Source organism: Artemia sp. Qi Xiang Cuo, chromosome 13, assembly GCF_049724085.1.
Source record: "Artemia sp. Qi Xiang Cuo chromosome 13, ASM4972408v1, whole genome shotgun sequence".
NCBI classification, from domain to species: domain Eukaryota; kingdom Metazoa; phylum Arthropoda; class Branchiopoda; order Anostraca; family Artemiidae; genus Artemia; species Artemia sp. Qi Xiang Cuo.
This window is the reverse complement of record NC_142806.1, coordinates 44176135-44198640: the sequence shown is the minus strand read 5'-3', so window position 1 is coordinate 44198640 and position 22506 is coordinate 44176135. Positions and strand designations below refer to the sequence as shown.

The following is a 22506-nucleotide window of genomic DNA, read 5'->3' as shown; positions in this document are numbered from 1 at the left end:
TGCGGGGGAATGTCCTCCTCAAAAATATATTTCCTATCTGGAAATCAACTACGCTGAACAGAATGGATATCTCAAAATTTTTATTGGATATATTTAGGGGAATGATGGGCGTGGGGGGGACTAGTTGCCCTCCAATCACTTTCGACTATTAAAAAGAGTACTAGCCCTTTGAATTTCTAATCGAATAAGCCTGTTTTGAAGTTTCTACGACAACGCCTTCTATACTTATATGTCCCCAGGGCATAGCTTAAAACCCCTGCCCTGAGAGTTGTGGGGGAGTGTCCTCCTCAAAAACATATTTTCTATCTAGAATTCAACTACGCTGAACAAAATGGTTATCTAAAATTTTGATTGGATATGTTTGGGGGAATGATGGGCGTAGGGGGGGGGGCTAATTGCCCTCCAATCACTTTCAACTATCAAAAAGGGCACTGGCCACTCCAATTTCCAGTCGAATGAGCCCTTTTCGAAGTTTCTACGACAACTCCTACGATACGAAGGGCCCGGGTATAAAGAACCAAAAAACAACACATTGTGCCCACATCATTCTTTACTTAGCCAGGGCTAGCGCGTTGTCTATAAAATGTTGCATACAGTCTTTAAATTTCCCTAACCGTTATGTTAAAAAGGCAACTGGCAGATTATTACTTAGTTTGTCATTTAGCATGTTTAAGTTTCTTAAATTTTCTTCTAGACTGTAAGGAATACAGGAACGAATCAGAATTGGAAAGCTCGTTGGAACCACCACATCACATGTTCTTGGGTCAACAAATTTTTTGGTCCTTCATTTTTTCTGGCTTGATTTTAACCGCTGTAATGGGAAACATCATGGTTCTCTGGATTGTTTTTGGTAAAATATTTCTCCGGAATTATTTTTTCTAATTTTCTTTCTCTTAGTGTAGAAGTTAAATCAAAAGTGTATACAAACGTAAAGGTATAATTCAGGTCTCAAAATATTGCTTGTATTCTTTCGAAACAAGTTTTTTCTTTTGATTTTCTTGGCCTCAAAATGAATTATAGTAACATTAACACTGAAAAAATCACTAATAAATTGATTGGATACAGATCCTAGTCATCCTCATGTTTGCCATTGCGTGCAACATAAGTGGATTTATCTCGCTTTGTAATTCTTCTCTATTTCTAACTAATTGATTTTCGAAAAAAGAAGCCTTTCAAAGAAAATTTTTGACCTAAGACGAATTGAAACCTAATTAAAACCCATATTGAAGCCTAAGTCGAGCGGAAATAGTCTTAAAATAATTCGAATTTATAATGAATGGAAAATACCACCAATAAAAAAAAGGAAACCCAAAACAAATGGAAACTAACCTTCAGTGCAAAACTCAAGGAAAAATACAGCTATTGTGGCCAATGGGTCACAGTTGCGGACCTACACATGCATCTGTACCTCAAGGTTAATAAATCTGTGTGCTTCTGTAAGTAGAAAGGGGTCAGGAGGTCGTGACGGGAGTCCATATATGGGCATAGACTCCCTAGGGAGATGGTTTTTGTCACTGAGAAAGAAAAAACAGGATTTCTCTCACTTTGATGGATGTTTCATGGATGGTTATGTGTGTTGGTTAATTTATTTGATGTTTTTCATTGATGTCAACAGCAATTTGTGCTGTTTTTATGGTTTTTCTCACTGAGAATGAAAAAACAGGATTTTTCTCACTTTGATAGATGTCTCTTGGATGGCTATGAGTGTTTTTCAATTTATTTGTTGTTTTTCTTGGATGTCAACAGCAATTTATGCATGTTTTTATGTTTTTTCTCACTGAGAATGAAAAAAACAGGATTTTTATCACTATGATGTATTTTCATGGTTTCGATGAAATTGATTTACATAATCGAGGGGAATTATTGATTCACGAAAGGGGAGAGAATTTCTGAGAACTTGATTTACATAATCGCTAGGGGAATTATTGATTTACGAAAAGGGAAATAAAGAAACAAGTATGGCTTCTTTGATCTTAGGTCTGAGGGATAAACGCTCTTTAGGTCAGAGAGAAAAATTAATATTCTATTTTTAAATAGGGCTTCATTGATCTTTAGTGTCAGGAATTAGAAATGACATCACTTGTTATCTTGGAATTATGCGGGAGTCTAAAGAGATTGAAATTCTATTTTTAAATACGGCTTCACTGATATTTAAGTCGGAGAGATAAATTGATATTCTGACGAAACCTTAATAGTGTAAATAGGAACATTTATGAGATGAAGAGATTAACGCGGGAAAGGGTTTCCTAGGAATTTCAAATGTGACAGCGCAGGGATGCCAAAACAAAAGGAACACGCAGAAATTACTTTTAAGGGATTATTTGGGCGAAACCGTTTTAGACATTTTAGGGAATTATTTGGGCGAAACAGTTAGAGGCATTTTAGAAGATAATTTTAGAAGATGATTTGGGGTGAAACTCTGTGGTCGTTATAATACACAAGTTCTGTTTGAACAGTGTTGTGAGGTCCTCTACCCCAGCCCAAAAGGGCCCTCCTACCCCACTCCTAAAGGAACCCCCCCCCCCCCAAACTTTTTTGACCTCCATTTTTTAATACTTTTTAATTTGCTCATTTTGAGACAAAAGGACCCCATCTATAAGTTATTGATCAATTCTATTTTCCCAAAATAATATAAAAAGTTTCCAACAGTTCAGATTTTTCTCAAAGAGATGAATTAATTTAAAATTCTGTTCCAAATTTTTCATAGATCATAGGAAAGTTCAAGTTCTCTTCTGAATTTTACCAAAGAACACAATTCAATTCTAATTTCTCCAGAGAAAATAAAACGCTTCCACTTCAGTTTTAAGTTCACCAAGACATACAAAATTTAAAGTTCAGTTCTAAATTTTTCCATAGAAGATAGGAAAAGTTATACTATGATTGTGATTATTTTCTATGAAGATAAAAAGTTTCACTTTAATTCTAAATTTTCTTAAATTCAGTTCCGACTTTTCTCAGAGATGAAAAAATTTTAAGTTCTGTTCCAAATATTTTTCCGGAAGAAGAAAAGTCCGAAGACATAAAAAATTGAAAGTTCACTGCTAAATTTTTCCGTAGAAGATAGGAAAAGTTATACTATGATTGTGATTATTTTCCATGAAGATAAGAAGTTTCACTTTAATTCTAAATTTTCTTAAATTCAATTCCGACCTTTCTCAAAGAAATGAAAAAATTTAAAGTTCTGTTCCAAATATTTTCCCGGAAGAAGAAAAGTTCAACTTCGATTCTGAATTTTCTCAATGAAAATGAAATAAGTGATTGATCAATACTATTTTTATAAAATAATATAAAATTTTCCACTTCAAATCAGATTTTTCTCAAAGAGATGAAAAAATTTAAAATACTGTTCCAAATTTTTCATAGAAGATAGAAAAGTTCAAGTTCTCTTCTGAATTTTACCAAAGAACATAATTCAGTTTTAATTTCTCCAGAGAAAATAAAAAGCTTCCACTTTAGTTTTAAGTTCACCAAGACATGAAAAATTTAAAGTTCAGTTCTAAATTTTTCCGTAGAAGATAGGAAAAGTTATACTGTGATTGTGATTATTTTCCATGAAGATAAAAAGTTTCACTTTAATTCTAAATTTTCTTAAATTCAATTCCGACCTTTCTCAAAGAGATGAAAAAATTTAAAGTTCTGTTCCAAATATTTTTCCGCAAGAAGAAAAGTTCAACTTCGATTCTGAATTTTCTCAATGAAAATGTAATAAGTTATTGATCAATTCTATTTTCCCAAAATAATATAAAAAGTTTCCACTTCAGTTCAGATTTTTCTCAAAGAGATGAAAAAATTTTAAATACTGTTCCAAATTTTTCATAGAAGATAGAAAAGTTCAAGTTCTCTTCTAAATTTTACCAAAGAACACAATTCAATTCTAATTTCTCCAGAGAAATAAAAGCTTCCACGTCAGATTTAATTTCAACAAACTATGAAAAAATTTAAGTTCAGTTGTAAATTTTTCCATAGAATATAGGAAACTTTACACTATTATTGTTATCATTTTCATGGATACACACTGTTTCATTTTAATTCTATGTTTTCTTCAATTAAGTTTTGAACTTTCTCAAAAAGATTAAAAATATTAAAGTTCTGTTCCAAATATTTTCCCGGAATAACAAAAGTTCAATTTCGATTCTGAATTTTCTCAATGAAAATGAAATAAGTTATTGATCAATTCTATTTTCCTAAAACTATATAAAATTTTCCACTTCAATTCAGATTTTTCTCAAAAAGATGAAAAAAATTTAAAATATTGTTCCAAATTTTTCATTGAAGATAGGAAAATTTATACTTTGATTGTGAATATTCTTCATGAAGATCTGGATCTCCACTTTAATTCTGATTTTTCTCGAAGAAGTGTAAAATGTACAAAAATACAAATGATATAAATGATATAGAAGTGCACAAGCTCTCTTCTGAATTTTCATAGAGAAGAGAAAAAAAAGTTAGCTTAATTTTGAAATTTAACATTGAAAAATGAAAAAGATTCTTTTTCAGTTCAAAATTTCTGAATGTCATAAAAAGTCTAAAGATCATTTCCAAATATTTCCATAGAAGATATGAATGACTATACTATGATTGTGACTATTTTCAATGAAGATAAAAAGTTTCACTTTATTTCTAATTTTTCTTTAATTCAGTACATTCATCTAACCACTAAAAACAATAGGTTAGGTTAAGTTAGGTTAGGTTAGGTTAGCCTACGTACGCGCGCGTACGTAGGCTAACCTAACCTAACTTAACTTAACTTAACCTAACTTAACTTAATCTAGCCTAACCTAACCTAATTTAATCTTTTTACCATGTTTAAGTTAGGCTAGGTTAGCTTATCATGTGCGCTCATGATAAGTTAACCTAACCTAACCTAACTTAAACATGGAGAAATGTTTCTAATTATTTATTAATATTTATTTATACCTAAACTAACCAATTATTTTTGGCGGTTATATGAATGAAGTGAATTTAAGAAAAATTAGAAATAATGGGAAACTTGTTATCTTCATGGAAAATAATCACAGTAGTAGTACAGCCCTTGCTATCTTCTATGGTAATATTTAGAATTGAACTTTAAATTTTTTATGTGTTTGAGAAATTTTGAACTTAAAAGAAAGATTTTTAATTTTTCAATTTTAAATTTCAGAATTGAGCTAACTTTTTTTTTCTCTTCTCTAAGAAAATTCAGAAGAGAACTTGTACATTTTAAACTTCTTCGAGAAAACTCAGAATTAAAGTGGAGCTCTATATCTTCATGAAGAATATTCACAATAAAATTATAACTTTTCCTATCTTCTATGAAAAATTTGGAACAGAACTTTAAATTGTTTCATCTCTTTGAGAAAAGTCAGAACTGAATTTAAAAAAATTTAGAATTAAAGTTAAACTTTTTATCTTCATGGAAAATAATCACAATCATAGTATAACTTTTCCAATCTTCTACAGAAAAATTTAGAGCTGAACTTTAATTTTTTTTTGTCTTGGTGAACTTAAAACTGAAGTGGAAGCTTTTTATTTTCTCTGGAGAAATTAGAATTGAATTGTGTTCTTTGGTAAAATTCAGAATATAACTTGAATATTCACGATCAAAGTATAACTTTTCCTATCTTCTATGAAAAATTTGGAACATAACTTTAAATTTTTTCATCTCTTTGTGAAAAGTCGGAACTGAATTTAAGAAAATTTAGAATTAAAGTGAAACTTTTTATCTTCATGGAAAATGATCAAAATCATAGTATAACTTTTCCTATCTTCTATGGGAAAATTTAGAACTGAACTTTAAATTTTTATGTCTTGGTGAACTTAAAACTGACGTGGAAGCTTTTTATTTTCTCTGGAGAAATTAGAATTGAATTATGTTCTTTGGTAAAATTCAGAAGAGAACTTGAACTTTTCTATCTTCTATGAAAAATTTGGAACAGTATTTTAAATTTTTTCATCTGTTTGAGAAAAATCTGAACTGAAGTGAAAAATTTTTATATTATTTTGGGAAAATAGAATTGATCAATAACTTATTTCATTTTCAATGAGAAAATTCAGAATCGAAGTTGAACTTTTCTTCACTTCTTTGAGAAAGTTTAAAATTGAAGTGAAACTTTTTATACTCATAGAAAATAATCACAATCATAGTATAACTTTTCCTATCTTCTATGGAAAAATTTAGAACTGAAATTTAAATTTTTAAGTCTTGGTGAACTTAAAACTGAAGTAGAAGCTTTTTATTTTCTCTGTAGAAATTAGAATTGAATTGTGTTCTTTGGTAAAATTCAGAAGAGAACTTGAATATTCACGATCAAAGTATAACTTTTCCAATCTTCTATGAAAAATTTGGAACATAACTTTAAATTTTTTTCATCTCTGTGAAAAGTCGGAACTGAATTTAAGAAAATTTGAATTAAAGTGGAACTTTTTATCTTCATGGAAAATAATCATAATCATAGTATAACTTTTTCTATCTTCTACGGAAAAATTTAGAACAGAACTTTAAATTTTTTATGTCTTGGTGAACTTAAAACTGAAGTGGAAGCTTTTTATTTTCCATGGAGAAATTAGAATTGAATTGTGTTCTTTGGTAAAATTCAGATGAGAACTTGAACTTTTCTATCTTCTATGAAAAATTTGGAATAGTATTTTAAATTTCTTCATCTTTGAGAAAAATCTGAACTGAAGTGGAAATTTTTTTTATTATTTTGGAAAAATAGAATTGATGAATTACTTATTTCATTTTCATTGAGAAAAATCAAAATCGAAATTGAACTATTCTTCTTCTGGGAAAATATTTGGAACAGAACTTTAAATTTTATCATCTCTTTGAGAAAAGTCAGAATTGAATTTAAGAAAATTTAAAATTAAAGTGAAACTTTATATCTTCAGAGAAAATAATCACAATCATAGTATAACGTTTCTTATCATCTATGGAAAAATTTAGAAGTGAAATTAAAATTGTTTATGTCTTGGTGAACTTAAAACTGAAGTGGAAGATTTCTATTTTCTATGGAGGAATTAGAATTGAATTGTGTTCGTTGGTAAAATTCAGAAGAGAAATTAAATTTTTATATCTTCTATGAAAAATCTGGAACAGTATTTAAAAAATTTTTCATCTCTTTGAGAAAAATCTGAACTGAAGTGGAAACTTTTTATATTATTTTGGGGAAATAGAATTGATCAATAACTTATTTAATTTTCATTGAGAAAATTCAGAATCGAAGTTGAACTTTTCTTCTTCCGGGAAAATATTTGGAAGAGGAATTTAAATTTTTTCATCTTTTTGAGAAAAGTCGGAACTGAATTTAAGAAAATTTTGAATTAAAGTGAAACTTTTTATCTTCATAGAAAATAATCACAATCATAGTATAACTTTTCCTATCTTCTACGTAAAAATTTAGAACTGAACTTTAAATTTTTTATGTCTTGGTGAACTTAAAACTGAAGTGGAAGCTTTTTTTTCTCTGGAGAAATTACAATTGAGTTATGTTCTTTGGTAAAATTAAGAAGAGAACTTGAATATTCACGATCAAAGTATAACTTCTCCTATCTTCTATAAAAAATTTGGAACAGAACTTTAAATTTTTTCATCTCTATGTGAAAAGTCGGAACTGAATTTAAGAAAATTTAGAATTAAAGTGAAACTTTTTACCTTCATGGAAAATAATCACAATCATAGTTAAACTTTTTATATCTTCTACGAAAAAATTTGGAACTGAACTTTGAATTTTTTATGTCTTGGTGAACTTAAAACTGTAGTTAAGGCTTTTTACTTTCTCTGGAGAAATTAGAATTGAATTGTGTTCTTTGGTAAAATTCAGAAGAGAACTTGAAATTTTCTATCTTCTATGAAAAATTTGGAATAGTATTTTAAATTTCTTCATCTCTGAGAAAAATCTGAACTGAAGTGGAAAATGTTTATATTATTTTGGGAAAATAGAATTGATCAATAACTTATTTCATTTTCATTGAGAAAATTCAGAATCGAAGTTGAACTTTTCTTCTTCCGGGAAAATATTTGGAACAGAACTTTAAATTTTTTCATCTCTTTGAGAATAGTCAGAACTGAATTTAAGAAAATTTAAAATTAAAGTGAAACTTTTGATTTTCACAGAAAATAATCACAATCATAGTATAACTTTTCCTACCTTCTAAGGAAAAATTTAGAAGTGAACTTTAAATTTTTTACGTCTTGGTGAACTTAAAACTGAAGTGGAAACTTCTTATATTATTTTGGGAAAATAGAATTGATCAATAACTTATTTCATTTTCATTGAGAAAATTCAGAATCGAAGTTGAACTTTTCTTCTTCTGGAAAAATATTTGGAACAGAAATTAAAATTTTTTCATCTTTTTGAGAAAAGTCGGAACTGAATTTAAGAAAATTTAGAATTAAAGTGAAACTTTTTATCTTCATAGAAAATAATCACAATCATAGTATAACTTTTCCTATCTTCTACGTAAAAATTTAGAACTGAACTTTAAATTTTTTATGTCTTGGTGAACTCAAAACTGAAGTGGAAGCTTTTTTTTCTCTGGAGAAATTAAAATTGAATTATGTTCTTTGGTAAAATTCAGAAGAGAACTTGAATATTCACGATCAAAGTATAACTTTTCCTATCTTCTGTGAAAAATTTGGAACAGAACTTTAAATTTTTTCATCTCTATGTCAAAAGTCGGAACTGAATTTAAGAAAATTTTGAATTAAATGGAAACTTTTTATCTTCATGGAAAATAATCACAATCATAGTATAACTTTACCTATCTTCTAAGGAAAAATTTAGAACTGAACTTTAAATGTTTTATGTTTTGGTGAACTTAAAACTGAAGTGGAAGCTTTTTATTTTCTCTGGAGAAATTAGAATTGAATTATGTTATTTGGTAAAATTCATAATAGAACTTGAACTTTTCTATCTTCTATGAAAAATTTGGAACAGTATTTAAAATTTTTTCATCTCTGAGAAAAATCTGAATTGAAGCGGAAAATTTTATATTATTTTAGGAAAAATAGAATTGATCAATAACTTATTTCATTTTCATTGCGAAAAATCAGAATTGAAGTTGAACTTTTCTACTTCCGGGAAAATATTTGGTACAGAACTTTAAATTTTTTCATCTCTTTGAGAAAGGTCGGAATTGAATTTATGAAAATTTAGAATTAAAGTGAAACTTTTTATCTTCATGGAAAATAACCTGTGGAAGCTTTTTATTTTCTCTGGAGAAATTAGAATTGAATTGTGTTCTTTGGTAAAATTCAGAAGAGAACTTGAACTTTTCTATCTTTTATGAAAAATTTGGAACAGTATTTTAATCTTTTTCATCTCTTTGAGAAAAATCTGAACTGAAGTGAAAACTTTTTATATTATTTTGGGAAAATAGAATTGATCAATAACTTATTTCATTTTCATTGAGAAAAATCAGAATCGAAGTCAAACTTTTCTTCTTCCGGGAAAATATTTGGAACAACTTTAAATTTTTCATCTCTTTGAGAAAGGTCGGAATTGAATTTAAGAAAGTTTAGAATTAAAGTGAAACTTTTTATCTTCATGGAAAATAATCACAATCATAGTATAACTTTTCCTATCTTCTAGGAAAAATTTTGAAGTGAACTTTAAATTTTTCATGTCTTGGTGAACTTAAAACTGAAGTGGAAGCTTTTTATTTTCTCTGGAGAAATTAGAATTGAATTATGTTCTTTGGTAAAATTCAGGAGAGAACTGGAACTTTTCTATCTTCTATGAAAAATTTGGAACAGTATTTTAAATTTGTTCATCTCTTTGGGAAAAATCTGAATTGAAGTGGAAAATCTCATATTATCTTAGGAAAATAGAATTGATCAATAATTTATTTCATTTTCATTGAGAAAATTCAGAATCGAAGTTGAACTTTTCTTCTTCCGGGAGAATATTTGGAACAGAACTTTAATTTTTTTCATCTCTTTGAGAAAGGTCGGAATTGAATTTAAGAAAATTTAGAATTAAAGTGAAACTTTTTATCTTCTTGGAAAATAATCACAATCATAGTATAACTTTTCCTATCTTCTACGGAAAAATTTAGAAGTGAACTTTAAATTTTTTATGTCTTAGGACTTTTCTTCTTCCGGGAAAATATTTGGAACAGAACTTAAAAATTTTTCATCTCTTTGAGAAAAGTCAGATCTGAATTTAAGAAAATTTAGAATTAAAGTGAAACTTTTTATCTTCATAGAAAATAATCACAATCATAGTATATCTTTTCCTATCTTCTATGGAAAAATTTAGAACTGAACTTTAAATTTTTTGTGTCTTGGTGAACTTAAAACTGAAGTAGAAGCTTTTTTTTCTGTGCAGAAATTAGAAATGAATTTTGTTCTTTGGTAAAATTCAGAAGAGAGCTTGAACTTTTCTATCTTCCATGAAAAATTTGGAACAGTATTTTAAATTTTTTCATCCCTTTGAGAAAAATCTGAACTGAAGTGGAAACTGTTTGTATTATTTTGGTAAAACAAAATTGATCCATAACTTATTTCACTTTTATTGAGAAAATTCACAATCTAAGTTGAACTTTTCTTCTTCCGTAAAAATATTTGGAACAGAACCTAAAATATTTTAATTTCATTGAGAATAGTCGGAATTGAATTTACAAAAAATTTAGAATTAAAGTGAAAATTTTTATCTTCATGGAAAATAATCACAATCATAGTATAACTTTTCCTATCTTCTACGGAAAAATTTAGAAGTGAACTTTAAAATTTTTGTCTTTGGACTTTTCTTCTTCCGGGAAAATATTTGGAACAGAACTTAAAATTTTTTCATCTCTTTGAGAAAAGTCGGAACTGAATTTAAAAAAATTTAGAATTAAAGTGAAACTTATTATCGTCATAGAAAATAATCAAAATCATAGTATAAGTTTTCCTATCTTCTATGTAAAAATTTAGAAGTGAACTTTAAATTATTTATGTCTTGGCGAACTTAAAACTGAAGTAGATGCTTTTTATTTTCTCTGGAGAAATTAGAATTGAATTATGTTTTCTTTTTTAAAATGCAGGAGAGAAATTGATCATGTCTATCTTATAAGAAAAATTTGGATGAGCGTCTATAACATTCTTATTTCTTTTAAAAAAAACAGAACTACCGTGGAAACTTTTTATATTATTTTGGAGAACCATTATTGTTCGATAACCTGTTTAATTTTAATGGAGAAAATTCAGAATCGTCGTTGAACTTTTCTTCTTCTGGGAAAATATTTGGAACAGAACTTTATATTTTTTCATCTCTTTGAGAATGGTCGGAATTGAATTTAAGAAAGTTTAGAATTAAAGTGAAACTTTTTATCTTCATGGAAAATAATCACAATCATAGTATAACTTTTCCTATCTTCTACGCAAAAATTTAGAAGTGAACTTTAAATTTTTTATGTCTTGGTGAACTTAAAACTGAAGTGAAAGATTTTTATTTTCTCTGGAGAAATTAGAATTGAATTATGTTCTTTGGTAAAATTTAGAAGAGAACTTGAACTTATCTATCTTCTATGAAAAATTTTGAATAGTATTTTAAATTTTTTCATCTCTTTGAGAAAAATCTGAATTGAAGTGGAAAATCTTATATTATTTTAGGAAAATAGGATTGATCAATAACTTATTTCATTTTCATTGAGAAAATTCAGAATCGAAGTTGAACTTTTCTTCTTCCGGGAAAATATTTGGAACAGAACTTTAAATTTTTTCATCTCTTTGAGAAAGGTCGGAATTGAATTTAAGAAAATTTGGAATGAAAGTGAAAATTTTTATCTCCATAGAAAATAATCACAATCATAGTATAACTTTTCTTATCTTCTACGGAAAAATTTAGAAGTGAACTTTAAATTTTTCATGTCTTGGTGAACTTGAAACTGACGTCGAAGCTTTTTAGAAAATTTAGAATTAAAGTGAAACTTTTTATCTTCATAGAAAATAATCACAATCAGAGTATAACTTTTCCTATCTTCTACGGAAAAATTTAGAAGTGAACTTTAAGTTTTTCATGTCTTGTTGAACTTAAAACTGAAGTGGAAGTTTTTTATTTTCTCTGGAGAAATTAGAATTGAATTATGTTCTTTGGTAAAATTCAGAAGAGAACTTGAACTTTACCATCTTCTAAGAAAAATTAGGAACAGTACTTTTAATTTGTTCATCTCTTTGAGAATAACAAGTTCTGTAGTGTTAAATTTCATACTATTTTATGCAAATAGAATCGGATAATCACATGTTTCAGGTCATTTGTGAAAAATTCCAAGTTGAGATTTTACTTTATGTTGCCCAGGAAAATCTTTGCTACTGGTCTTTAAATTTTTTCATCTCTTAGTGAATGGATAGTCCTGAGTTTACAAAAAATTTAGAATTAAAGTGAAACTTTTTATCTTCATGGAAAATAATCACAATCATAGTATAACTTTTCCTACCTTCTACGGAAAAATTTAGAAGTGTACTTTAAATATTTTATGTCTTTGGACTTTTCTTCTTCCGGGAAAATATTTGGAACAGAACTTAAAATTTTTTCATCTCTTTGAGAAAAGTCGGAACTGAATTTAAAAAAATTTAGAATTAAAGTGAAACTTATTATCTTCATAGAAAATAATCAGAATCATAGTATAACTTTTCCTATCTTCTATGAAAAAATTTAGAAGTGAACTTTAAATTTTTTATGTCTTGGTGAACTTAAACTGATGTGGAAGACATTTATGGGCCCTGTTGAAATTAGGTTGGAATCGAGCACTTCTGTAAAATTTTGGCTGGAACTAAATGATGTCGAACTTCTAAGGAAAATTTGGAAGAGCGATAAAAATTTTTTCATCTCTTTTAGAAAATCTGAACCAAAGTGGACACTTTTTATATCGAGACTGGGAATTATTACTAATCAATAATAACTTGTTCCTTTTTCATTGAAAAAAATAAGAATCGTAGTCGAACTTTTCTTCTTCTGGGAAAATATTTGGAACAGAACTTTATATTTTTTCATCTCTTTGAGAAAGGTCGGAATTGAATTTAAGAAAGTTTAAAATTAAAGTGAAACTTTTTATCTTCATGGAAAATAATCACAATCATAGTATAACTTTTCGTATCTTCTACGGAAAAATTTAGAACTGAACTTTAAATTTTTCATGTCTTGGTGAACTTAAAACTGAATTGAAAGCTTTTTATTTTCTATTTAGAAATTAGAATTGAATTATGTTCTTTGGTAAAATTCAGAAGAGAACTTGAACTTATCTATCTTCTATGATAAATTTAGAATAGTGTTTTAAATTTTTTCATCTCTTTGAGAAAAATCTGAATTGTAATGAAAAATTTTATATTATTTTAGGAAAATAGGATTTATTAATAGCTTGTGTATTTTTCATTGATATAATTCAGAATCAAAGTTGAACTTTTCTTCTTCTAAGAAAATATGTTGAACATATCTTCAAATTTTTTCATCTCATGGAGGCTGGACGGAACTGAATTTAAAAAAACTTAGAATTAAAGTGAAGCTTTTTATCCTCATGGAAAATAATCACAATCATAGTATAACTTTTCCTATCTTCTATTGAAAAATTTAGAACTGAACTTTAAATTTTTTATGTCTTGGTGAACTTAAAACTGAAGTGGAAGTTTTTTTTTGTTTGGAGAAAATTAGAATTGAGTCGTGTTCTTTGGTAAAATTCAGAAGAGAACTTGAACTTTTCTATCTTCTGTGAAAAATTTGGAACAGTATTTAAAATTTTTTCATCTCTTTGAGAAAAAATCTGAACTGAAGTGGAAACTTTTTATATTATTTTGGGAAAATAGAATTGATCAATAACTTATTTCATTTTCATTGAGAAAATTCACAATCGAAGTTGAACTTTTCTTCTTCCGGGAAAATATTTGGAACAGAACCTAAAATATTTTCATCTCTTTGAGAAAGGTCGGAATTGATTTTAAGAAAATTTTAAATTAAAGTGAAACTTTTTATATCCATGGAAAATAATCACAATCATAGTATAACTTTTCCTATCTTCTACGGAAAAATTTAGAAGTGAACTTTAAATTTAGAACTGAACTTTAAATTTTTTATGTCTTGGTCAACTTAAAACTGAAGTGGAAGCTTTTTATTTCCTCTGGAGAAATTAGAATTGAATTGTGTTCTTTGGTAAAATTCAGAAGAGAACTTGAACTTTTCTATCTTCTATGAAAAATTTGGAACAGTATTTTAAATTTTTTCATCTCTTTGAGAAAAATCTGAATTGAAGTGTAAAATTTTATATTATCTTAGGAAAATAGAATTGATAAATAACTTATTTCATTTTCATTGAGAAAATTCAGAATCGAAGTTGAACTTTTCTTCTCCCGGGAAAATATTTGGAACAGAACTTTAAATTTTTTCATCTCTTTGAGAAAGGTCGGAATTGAATTTAAGAAAATTTAGAATTAAAGTGAAACTTTTTATTTTCATGGAAAATAATCACAATCATAGTATAACTTTTTCTATCTTCTACGGAAAAATTTAAAAGTGAACTTTAAATTTTTTATGTCTTGGGACTTTTCTTCTTCCGGGAAAATATTTGGAACAGAACTTAAAAGTTTTTCATCTCTTTGAGAAAAGTCTGAACTGAATTTAAGAAAATTTTGAATTAAAGTGAAACTTTTTATCTTCATAGAAAATAATCACAATCATAGTATAACTTTTCCTATCTTCTAAGGAAAAATTTAGAACTGAACTTTAATTTTCTTATGTCTTAGTGAACTTAAAACTGAAGTGGAAGATTTTTATTTTCTCTGGAGAAATTAGAATTGAATTTTTTTCTTTGGTAAAATTCAGAAGAGAACTTGAACTTTTCTATCTTCTATGAAAAATTTGGAACAGTATTTTAAATTTTTTCATCTCTTTGAGAAAAATCTGAACTGAAGTAGAAACTTTTTATATTATTTTGGGAAAATAGAATTGATCAATAACTTATAGATGGGGTCCTTTTGTCTCAAAATGCACAAATTAAAAAGTATTAAAAAATGGGGGTAAAAAAGTGGGGGGGGGTTCCTTTGGGGGTTGGGTAGGAGGGCCCTTTGGGGTTGGGGTAGAGGACCTCACAACACTGTTCAAATAGAACTTGTGTATTATATCGACCACAGAGTTTCACCCCAAATCATCTTCTAAATCATCTTCTAAAATCATTTTCTAAAATGCCTCTAACTGTTTCGCCCAAATAATTCCCTAAAATGTCTAAAACGGTTTCGCCCAAATAATCCCCTAAAAGTAATTTCTGCGTGTTCCTTTTGTTTTTGCATCCCTGCGCTGTCACATTTGAAATTCGTAGGAAACCCTTTCCTGCGTTAATCTCTTCATCTCATAAATGTTCCTAGCTACACTATTAAGGTTTCGTTAGAATATCAATTTATATCTCCGACTTAAAGATCAGTGAAGCCGTATTTAAAAATAGAATTTTTATCTCTTTAGACTCCCGCATAATTCCAAGATAACAAGTGATGTCATTTCTAATTCCTGACACTAAAGATCAATGAAGCCCTATTTAAAAATAGAATATTAATTTTTCTCTCTGACCTAAAGAGCGTTTATCCCTCAGACCTAAGATCATAGAAGCCTTACTTGTTTGTTTATTCCCCTTTTCGTAAATCAATAATTCCCCTAGCGATTGTGTAAAACAAGTTCTCAGAAATTTTCTCCCCTTTCGTGAATCAATAATTCCCCTCGATTATGTAAATCAATTTCATCGAAACCATGAAAATACATCAAAGTGAGAAAAATCCTGTTTTTTTCATTCTCAGTGACAAAAATCATAAGAACATGCATAAATTGCTGTTGACATCAATGAAAAACATCAAATAAATTGACAAACACTCATAACCATCCAAGAAACATCCATCAAAGTGAGAAAAATCCTGTTTTTTCATTCTCAGTGAGAAAAACCATCTCCCTAGGGAGTCTATGCCCATATATGGACTCCCGTCACGACCTCCTGACCCCTTTCTACTTCTGTATCACCTTTGTAAAGGAATCGTAATTATTGTAGGTCAGGTCAAGGCGTATCACCACAAACAAGAGTTTGGGTATGACCTCCTTCTCTCACTGTAAAAGTTTAAAACCTGCTGCGTCATTGGCACTTTACTGAAAACCAATTTTGTGACAAATATTTTCTTTAGTACTTATCTCTGAAAATAAACATTAAAATTATGGTAACATTTTGAACTGATGAGCTTTCAGCAATCAATGTCATTATACATCAAATATTCAGTTAAATTTATTAGCTCTTTTTAAAATTGTTAAAGACGAATATAGTTTCCCTACAAACAAGTGATTGGATACTGCCTCCTTTCCTATCTGTAAATAAAAACCAAAAGCCTACTGCGTCATTGGCGCTTCACTGAAAACGGATTATATTACATATACTTTCTTTTCCAGTTCTTTCAGCATTGAAAATAAAAATAAAATTACAGCGAAACAAATTCTTGAACTGATGGATCTTTCAAAATTATTATCATTATACATCAAATATTCAATTTGATGTTGTTAATATTTTCCCAGACTGTTCAAGACACATATAGTTTTCAGTAAAGCGCCAATGACGCAGTAGTTTTTAGACTTCTACAGTGAGAGAAGGGTGTCAATCCCAAACTCTTATTTGTGGTGATTTTTGATTGTTTCAAGCTTAATTTGCATATACAATTTAAGTTTCTCTAGTTTTAAGATTTATTTATTAATTTACATTAATATCTATTGTATGTTTGTTTGCATTGATTGTTTATTTAATTTCTGTTCGTTTTAGGTTTCATTTGTACTTCAATAGGCAAATATTTTTTTCGTCTTAAGCTTAATTTTCATATTCAATCCAAGCATTACTCGCTTTAAGATCTATTTATTCATTTATATCATTACTTTTTGTATATTTTTGCTATGATTGTTTATTTAATTTCTGTTCGTTCTGGGTTTCATTTATTCTTTAATAGTAATTTCTGGTCGTTTTGAGTTTGAATTTTAAAACGTATTTGTATTTGCCGAGCTTAAGTTAAAAGTAGCCTTTACTTTTCTTTGAAAAACTGATTTTTTCGGAAAGTTTTTTTTAATTAATTTTTGTTCGTTTTTGATTGCAAAAAATTTCAAGTTTTTAAAAATTCCTTATTTCAAAATCAAACCTAAAAAAAAATCAAATATTCATCAAAGTATCAAAACTAATATCAAAGTAACAATATCAAAGTGAAAAAATGGGTTTGTGTCAACCTCGAAGTTTTATTATCTGATGTTTCAACTATTTTTAACAAAATATCATCGCAAAATTTTTATTGGATGGTTTTGGGGAAAAAGGGCGTGGGGGGGGGGGACTAGATTAAGCTTCAGTCTCTTTTGACTCTTTAAAGGTGAACTAGAACTTTCTATTTTCAATCAAATGAGCTCTCTCTGAAGTTTATACGAGTATCCCTTCTATAAGAACCATATATATCCCCAGAGTATAACTTACAAAGCATGTCCCTGGGCCCTGGGAGGTTGTGTCGACCCTGGAGTTTCAATATCTGATGGTTGAACTACTTTGAACAAAATGGTCACCTGAAATTTTTATCGGGTGGGTTTATCCATCCGATACACACAAAGGTGTAGAGGGTGGGAGGGGTTAGTTGCCCTCCGATCTTTTTCACTCTGAGAAAATGAACTAAAACTTTTAATTTCCATTCAAATGAACCCTCTCTGAAGTTTATACGAGTATACCTTCCATAAGAACCATATATGCCCCCAGAGCAATACTTACAACGTCTGGCCCGTCCCGGGGGGGGGGGGGGGAGGGTTGTGTTGACACAGGATTTTTTCTTATCTAACCTTTAAACTATTTTTAACGAAATGACCATGCGTAAAGGAGTTTTGTTATATGATCTTTGAACTATTTTTAACAAAATGGCTACCTCAAATTTTTATCAGATGTATTTGGGGAAAAAGGGATTGGGGGGCTAGTTGCCCTCTGATCACTTTTGACTCTTAAAAATGGCTGGATTTCAATATCCAATCAAATGAGCCCTCTCTATAGTTTATATGAGCATCCCTTTCATACGAACAATATAAGCCCCAGCGCTTAAATTAGAACGCCTGCCCCCGGGCCCTGGGGGTTGTGACAACATCTGCGTTTTTTTTATCTGTCTTTTGAGAAATTTTTAACTAAATGCCTATCTTGAAAATTTTATTGGATGCATTTGGGGAAAAGGGGCGCGGGAGGCTTGTTGCCCTCCAATATCTTTTGACTAGAAAAAACTTAACTAGAACTTTCAATTTATAATCAAATGAGCCATATCTGAAATTTTTACGAGCATCCCTTCAATAAGAACCATATATTCCCCAAGGGCATAACTTACAACACCTGCCTTCTGTCCCTGGGGGGCTGTGTTGACCCCGAGTTTTTGTCATATGGTCTTAGAACTATTTAAAAAAAGATATCTCAAAGTTCTTATCGAATGGGTTTGAGGGAAAACGGGCGTGGAGGAGGGGGGACTATGGTGCCCTCCAATCTCTTTTGACTCTTAAAAAGTGAACTACAACTTTCAATTTCTAATCAAATGATACCTCTTTAAAGTTAATACAAGCATCTCTTCCATAAGACCCATATATGCCACCAGGGCATAACTTATAACGCCTGCCCCCGGGCCCTGGTGGGCTGTGTCAACACCGGAATTTTTTTTTATATAATCTTTGAACTATTTTTAACGAAATAGCTATCTTAAAATTTTTATTGGATGCATTTGGGAAAATTGGGTTTTTTTTGGGGGGGGGGGAGCTGGTTACCCTGCAATATCTTTTGACGCTTAAAAAGTGAACTAAAACTTTCAATTTCCAATCAAATGAGCCCTCTCTGAAGTTTATACGCCAATGTTGTCAATACAAACCTTATATGCCCCCAGGGCATAACTTACAACCCTTGCCCTGAGGGCTGTGATCAAAGACCTAATTTCCAGAACTTAAAACTAAGTTTAATAAAATGGCTTTCTCAAAATTTTGTTGGATGTGTTTGGGGAAAATGTGAGCGTGAGAGGGGGGTTTGTTGCCCTCAGATCACTTTTAACTATCAAAAGAGACTAGCCCCTTTGAATTTCCAATCGAATGAGCCTATTTTGAAGTTTCTACGACACCACCTTCTATAAAAAAAAACCTATATGCCCCCAGGGTATAACTTAAAACCCTCGCATTGAGGGTTGTGGGTGAGTGTCCTCCTCAAAAACATATTTATATCTGAAAATCAACAACGCTGAACGAAATGGCTATCTCAAAATTTTGATTGGATGTGTTTGGGGAAATGATGGAAGTGCGGGGGGGGGGCTAGTTGCCCTCCAATCACTTTCGACTATTAAAAAGGGTACTAGCCCTTTGAATTTCCAATTGAATGAGCTTGTTTTGAAGTTTCTACAACAACGCCTTCTATAAAAAACCTTATATGCCCCCAGGGCATAACTTAAAACTCATACCCTGAGGGTTGTGGGGGATTGTTCTCCTAAAAATATATTTTCTATCTGGAAATCAGCTACGCTGAACAAAATGGCTATCTCAAAATTTTGATTGGATGTGTTTGGGGGAATAAGGGGCGTGGGGGGGGGCTAGTTGCCCTCCAATCACTTTCGACTATTAAAAAGCGCACTAGCAACTCTTGATTTCCAATCGAATGGACCCCCTTTGATGTTTCTACGACGACCCCTTCCGTATGAAGTGCCTCTGGGAAAAAAAATAAATAATAAAACATTTGAACCGTATGGCCTTTACTGTAGGCAACGCTACGGCCTTGCCTCTGATGGTCAAAGTCTGTATCCGCGTTGCTTTATTTTTACCTGTCTTGAGATCGTGTACTATTTACTGTGGTTAAAGAACATCAGTGAAACGGTTCATTGTGGAAACTTTTAATTCTTAGAGTATAGTTTATTTTCGGATAAAGAAGATTGCATATCTTCTTGCCATACTTTTCATGGCACAAATTCTACCTTGTCAAGAAACAATGTTACCTCTAGGATATCAATAAAGCTCAATACTGGAGACAACCTTGGATATTATTTCTAAGTAAACGAGAAAATTATGTTTATAAGAAAGTTAATTTTATCTTGCATACTTTTTTTAGTATTACCCGACTAAAACCCTTTTATCAAGTGAAAACTTCAGAAAACTGCCCAAAAATCCAAATTTAGTATTCAAGTTGGACTTTCCCAAAATTATCTCTAAGAAATTTGGATGTTCCACAGTATTTTTGTTCTTCGGTTTGGGAAGAGATAATATTTTGTTCTGCAGGACTGCAACATAAAATTTTTCTGAAAAACTTTACTTTCTCAGCAGGGATAGTTTTGTTTTGGCACTATGTGCAACAAGAGGAAAAAAAACAGTTTTTACTTTCCCGGTTCACGATTCTCATTCCGGGGAAAAATTTTGAGTTTGTATCTCTTGCTACTTAACAGCTACTTAACAGCACTGGTAATGAAAGAGAAAAAACAGCTTAGAAAGTAGTAGTCTTGCTACCAAACACAAAAATAAATAATAGCAAGTAGCCTAATGCTGTAGATAAATAAATAAATCCTAAGACGAACTAAAATAAATGAATAGAATAATAGAGTCAAACTTAAAAGGAGCATAAATGGTCACAAAGAGAAGTAGGGTTACCATACCCTAATTGCTCTAAAGGTCATAGCGTCATTTGTCATTGCCTGAAAAAAACCGCTTTAAATAAAAGTTAAAATAGAGATAAATCCTTTTATTAGACTGTGATAGCTCACAACAAATACTGGCTATTTTGGTAACATATGCAGTGACCATCATCAACAGAAATACTAAAGTAAGACAATTAAGACCAATAATTTATATACAAAATAAAATAACTGTATATTGTTTAATCTTTTCAGTTTTTTCAATGCAATGTCGGAAGCAAGTCTCCTTTACCTTAGTAGAAGTGACCCTAGTACTCCGAACCCCACACCAAATATGGGCATAGACTACTGACAGGGCTCCAAATATGGGCATAGAGTCATTAGAGAGAACACGTGGTTAATGGGGTCAATGACCTCTTTTTCCAAGGTCGATTTATTTGATGTTTCTATGTGTAATAACTCCGGAACGAAGGTTGCACATGCGCATTGAATTCTAACGGGACCAATGTTATTGATCTAAGACTCGAGGGGGAAGTGAATTTCCGAGAACTTGATTGCGTAATCAAAGTGTGTCAACAACAACAACATCGACCTTGACATTCGTTGAGAGCGTGCACTTACAACAACAACAACATCGACCTTGGAACACCTGTGCTGTCGACCTCAATTCACCTATCGTGAATCAATAATTCCCCTTAGAAACAACAAATTAATTCCCCTTTCTTGACAGATCAATCAACCAATGACATCATCCGTCAGACTTTAAAAATTTCCGCCTAGAAACGATTCTCCAGGAATAGATCCAAGTCAATAATGTCTTTGCCTCGGAAACAACTCTTTTGGTCGAACTCCAAAGGATATTAATAGCCAAAGGCCATGGAAACAATTCTCCAAGAAATATCTTAGCGATGAATTGTTTTAGTACGGGAATCAGGTTTCTTATTAATTTGAAATGCATTAGCGCAGATATACCAAAAACAAAAGGAACACGCTGAATTACGTTTAGGAATTATTTGGGCGAAACTGTTGTAGACAGGTTATGGAACTATTTTGGCGAAACAGTTAGAGACATTTTAAAAGATGATTTTTGAAGAGATTTTAGAAGAGAATTTAATGGTGAAACTCTGTGGTCGTTATAATACACAAGTTTCATTTGAACAGTGTTGTGAGGTCCTCTAACCCAACCCCAAAGGGTTCCAATCCCCCTACCCCAACCCCGAAGGAAGCCCCCGGTCCTCAAAGGCCCCCCAAGCTCCCAAAGGGCCACCGGCACCCCCCAAGGCCCACCCAGACCCCCAAAGGCCATCCCCGGGCCCCCAAAGGCCCATCGAGCTCCCAAAGGACCAACGGGGTCTCAAAGGCCCTCTACCGGTCCCCAAATGTCCCCCAGGCCCCCAACTGCCCCCCCGGACCCCCAAAGGCCCTCCCTGTGCCCCAAAGGCCCTCCCTGTGCCCCAAAGGCCCTCCCCCGACCCCCAAAGGTCCCCCGGGCCAGAGATGCGCCGCAGGGATGCGCCGCGGGTCAGGAAAGCGCCGCAGGATGCGCCGCAGGGATGCGTCACAGGAAAGTGCCGCAGGATGTGCCGCAGAGATGCGGCGCAAAAAAGTAAACTAAAAAGTAAAAATTTCGAAATGTTATCCCCCAAACGCCCTCCTCAGACCCCCAAAGGCCCTCCCCGGTCCCCAAAGGTCCCCCGGAGCTCCCAAAGTACCACCGGCCCTCAAGGAACCCACAGACCCTCAAAGGCTCTCCCCGAGCACCCGTCTTTCGTTGATGTGTGTTGTCTGAAACCTATGATTTAGGATGTGTAGTTTGCTATTTCAGGCTTTTCTGAGCTAAGGTTTCCTAATATTTCCTAGGTGAATGTTGTCTGAAACCAATAGTTTGGAATGAGTAGTTTGCTATTTCAGGCTTTTATGAGCTAGGTTTCTTAGCCTTTCGT

The 22506-nt window shown here is 31.1% G+C and overlaps 1 protein-coding gene across 1 annotated transcript in view; it reads left to right on the top strand.

Annotated features, from left to right (window-relative positions):
* The first annotated feature begins 618 nt into the window (after window positions 1-618).
* Window positions 619-22506, top strand: part of LOC148945322 (tachykinin-like peptides receptor 86C) — a 418581-nt gene continuing 396693 nt past the window's right edge. The window contains exon 1 of the mRNA XM_089099004.1: window positions 619-850. Coding sequence (XP_088955130.1) covers window positions 619-850 — 232 coding nt within the window. The remainder of the gene's footprint in view (window positions 851-22506) is intronic.